Below are 2,654 nucleotides of genomic sequence, written 5' to 3'. Positions count from 1 at the left end.
AAAAACCCCCCTTGGTATCTCTGCATCTGTTAAACTTTTTATGGGAAGATGTATGAAAATTCAACTTGCTATAATTTCATATGCTTAACAGTATCACAACAGTATGTTTACAGTATCTCCCCATAACTTTTCATATGAAAAAATTTATTATATGCATCCCACTCGATATCATTGAATTCCTCATTAGAACATGTAGTCCCTCTATTTTAGCGTATCAACAGTTCATATGGTTTCATACCATGTAAATGCGCCATTATACTTGTTAAAAAATGGAAGTAAACAACGTAATATTTGAATATATATAGACTTTAATAATTATTTAGTGATATTTCAGCCAAATTAGTGTAGTACCAATGACATGTAAACAAGCCGTCTGACGTTTTTACAGGAAATAGTGCTTTTTGTGTTCCTATGCACTTCTGCATCTGTTCTGCTTTTACTCTCATTTGAGAGCGTAAAATTGTAGTTTGACAGTTCCACAGGTTTTAGTCCGAAGTTCAAAGGAACAGACTAAAAGCTTCGAGTGTTAGAATTTTTTTCCCCTTCTTCCTTGAGCAAAAAATAACAGAAAATTTATATTTGTGTACCGAAAGCAAAATACATGCAAGTTTTTGTTTTTGTACTTCGGCTATTAGTTCGCCTAAGGATGGCATTTCTAATTTGCAATGTAAAATTTACATAAACGCGTAAACGATCAAAAAATCGTTATATAAGGCATTTTTCATTAGTATGCAGACGTACACATGCGATCAGCTGTGTCTTTAGATATGGAGTGTCCAAGCTATTATTCCTATCAGTATTGAACTAAGAAATATTGCAAATTTATTCCCGCTCGGGAAACTTCCACTATTACAACCATCCTTGCTATTACAAGTGCAATATTCCATGAAAATGTTGTAGCTTCCTGTGCGCATAAGGCAAAACCGTTCATCTCCTTCAATTCCTGGTTCACCCATGTAGGCACAACTTCGAAAATACCTCCATTCACCATACATTTTTTGACGAATTTTCCGGCACATTGTCGGCCGAACGCCAGGCAAATGCAATAATTCAGGCTCATGCGCACAATCCGTAATCACCAAAGAACTGTTATCAAAAGGATTCCCACATTTTGGATCATTATCGGAGCGACAGTCCCAGCATTTAATTGTCGACCCTAAAAAAATTTGCATAAAGTACTTCGAAACAATTCTGTACCTCATTTATACTGACCCAATTGCAATAAACACATAAGTAGTGTGCTAACCAGTACTGAAGATTTTAAAGAAATCATCTCCAATAATTCTTATTTTACCGGGGCTGAAGACTAACCGGGAATTAAAAAAAGGGAATTAACATTACAAGTTACAAGATGAAATTCAATTTTAAATAATCAATTTATTTACGAAAGTGTCCCCACCCAGAATTAGCGATTTGCTGAATATAGGAATACGAATTTCGATACGATACGATACCATATCGATACTTTTGGCATTCGATACCAATATGTTTTACTCGGTAGTTTTAAAACGATATTTTTGGAACCAAGTACCAGAATCCTAGTATCGTAATGTCATAAACTCAAACTACAAAGGTAAACAGCCCTATTCTGTACTACGAACGAACTCCCGGTGTGAACAGAATTCCCGTCACGAATTCGGGAAAAATGCTATTCGCAATTCCGACGTTTTCGTAGTTAGTTCTGCCTTAAATGCGCACTAAGTTCGAATTTGTGCTACCAAATTTTTAAATGAAATTCAGCTGATTTTTGTTTATTTTGTGGGTAGCAATTCAAAGGAACCTCAGATTGGTAATTCTCTAGGGTCGGGTAACAACCCCTAAAAAAGGTGCGGAAAAGTCGGGAGGGGTACCAAACGACGCGTTTCGGCCCCCCTAATAACAATCCGGAGGGGGGGCCTAATATTATTAACCATTTAAAAGTTATGAACAAAAAACTTTTGTTAAATTTCGTTGTTTTCTATGGGCAATTAAACCGACAAAGATTCACTAAATCACCTGTTCTCACTTTTTAAACACTATTAAAATGTATAATTTAACTTATTTATTAAAGAAACACATAGTTTTATCAACCTAAGATGGATTATTTTGTTATTAAAAAGAAGTTGACAATCTTTGCGAGCCCAAACGCGAGATTCCAAAATAGCTATAGTGCTGCCACTGTATTAGTATTTCGTAATAATTCACTTTTCCTTATGAGATGTGTGCACTGTTCAATGCTTTTCGGTATCTTCTTTCGTTTAATATATATATAAATAATGAAAATTTTTAATAAAAAATCGCGCGATTTTTTATTAAAAATTTTCATAGTGTATAGTGTAAACTGAGTATAATAGCGCAAATGAAATGTGAAATAAAGTGGCAATACCAGCGATTTGAGGTTATAATAAGACTGCTTTTACACAGTTCAAGTATTGAATTCAATTCTGCTCGCATGTGGAAGAGAGGGGGTGAGAAGAAAAGGGACGAGTACACATGCGTCTGTACCGTCAAGTCGTTTCAACTTTCTTGCTTTGCTTTTGGCATTTTCGTTGCTTCCCATTTAAAGAACCAAAAACTTGAATTCAACAGAATTGAAACGTGTAAAAGCAAATAGAAAACACAAAAGAGAATGAGCAAGAATTGCTTTCAAGTACTTGAATCATGTAAATCGGGTG

The 2,654-nt window shown here is 34.9% G+C and overlaps 1 protein-coding gene across 2 annotated transcripts; it reads right to left on the bottom strand.

Annotated features, from left to right (window-relative positions):
• Positions 1 to 572: 572 nt before the first annotated feature.
• crok (crooked) lies at positions 573 to 1,493 on the bottom strand. Of its 2 annotated transcripts, none has more exons than XM_017625818.1 (3): positions 1,400 to 1,493; positions 1,213 to 1,306; positions 573 to 1,156 (listed from the first exon to the last, which is right to left on the bottom strand). In XM_017625818.1, exons 2-3 carry the CDS (start codon positions 1,271 to 1,273, stop codon positions 762 to 764), a joined length of 456 nt encoding a protein of 151 aa, XP_017481307.1. In that variant the 5' UTR covers positions 1,274 to 1,306; positions 1,400 to 1,493; the 3' UTR covers positions 573 to 761. The 2 variants fall into 2 exon arrangements, with proteins under 2 accessions (XP_017481307.1, XP_017481306.1); XM_017625817.1 differs by having other exon boundaries at positions 1,386 to 1,490.
• Between the last annotated feature and the right edge of the window lie 1,161 nt (positions 1,494 to 2,654).

Source organism: Rhagoletis zephyria, unplaced genomic scaffold (assembly GCF_001687245.7).
Source record: "Rhagoletis zephyria isolate East Lansing unplaced genomic scaffold, Rhagoletis_zephyria_1.1 Rzeph_scaffold_04273, whole genome shotgun sequence".
NCBI lineage: Eukaryota > Metazoa > Arthropoda > Insecta > Diptera > Tephritidae > Rhagoletis > Rhagoletis zephyria.
The sequence above is the reverse complement of the archived record's forward strand: the minus strand, read 5'-3'. Positions and strand labels throughout refer to the sequence as shown.

What these genes read in the sequence shown, in the direction of transcription:
- crok (XM_017625818.1), bottom strand. Translation starts at nt 1,273, where the DNA reads ATGATTTCTTTAAAATCTTCAGTACTGGTTAGCACACTACTTATGTGT. An exon ending in TATGTGTTTATTGCAATTGG is followed by an intron (nt 1,157 to 1,212) that starts GTCAGTATAAAT and finishes AAATTTTTTTAG; the next exon opens with GGTCGACAATTAAATGCTGG.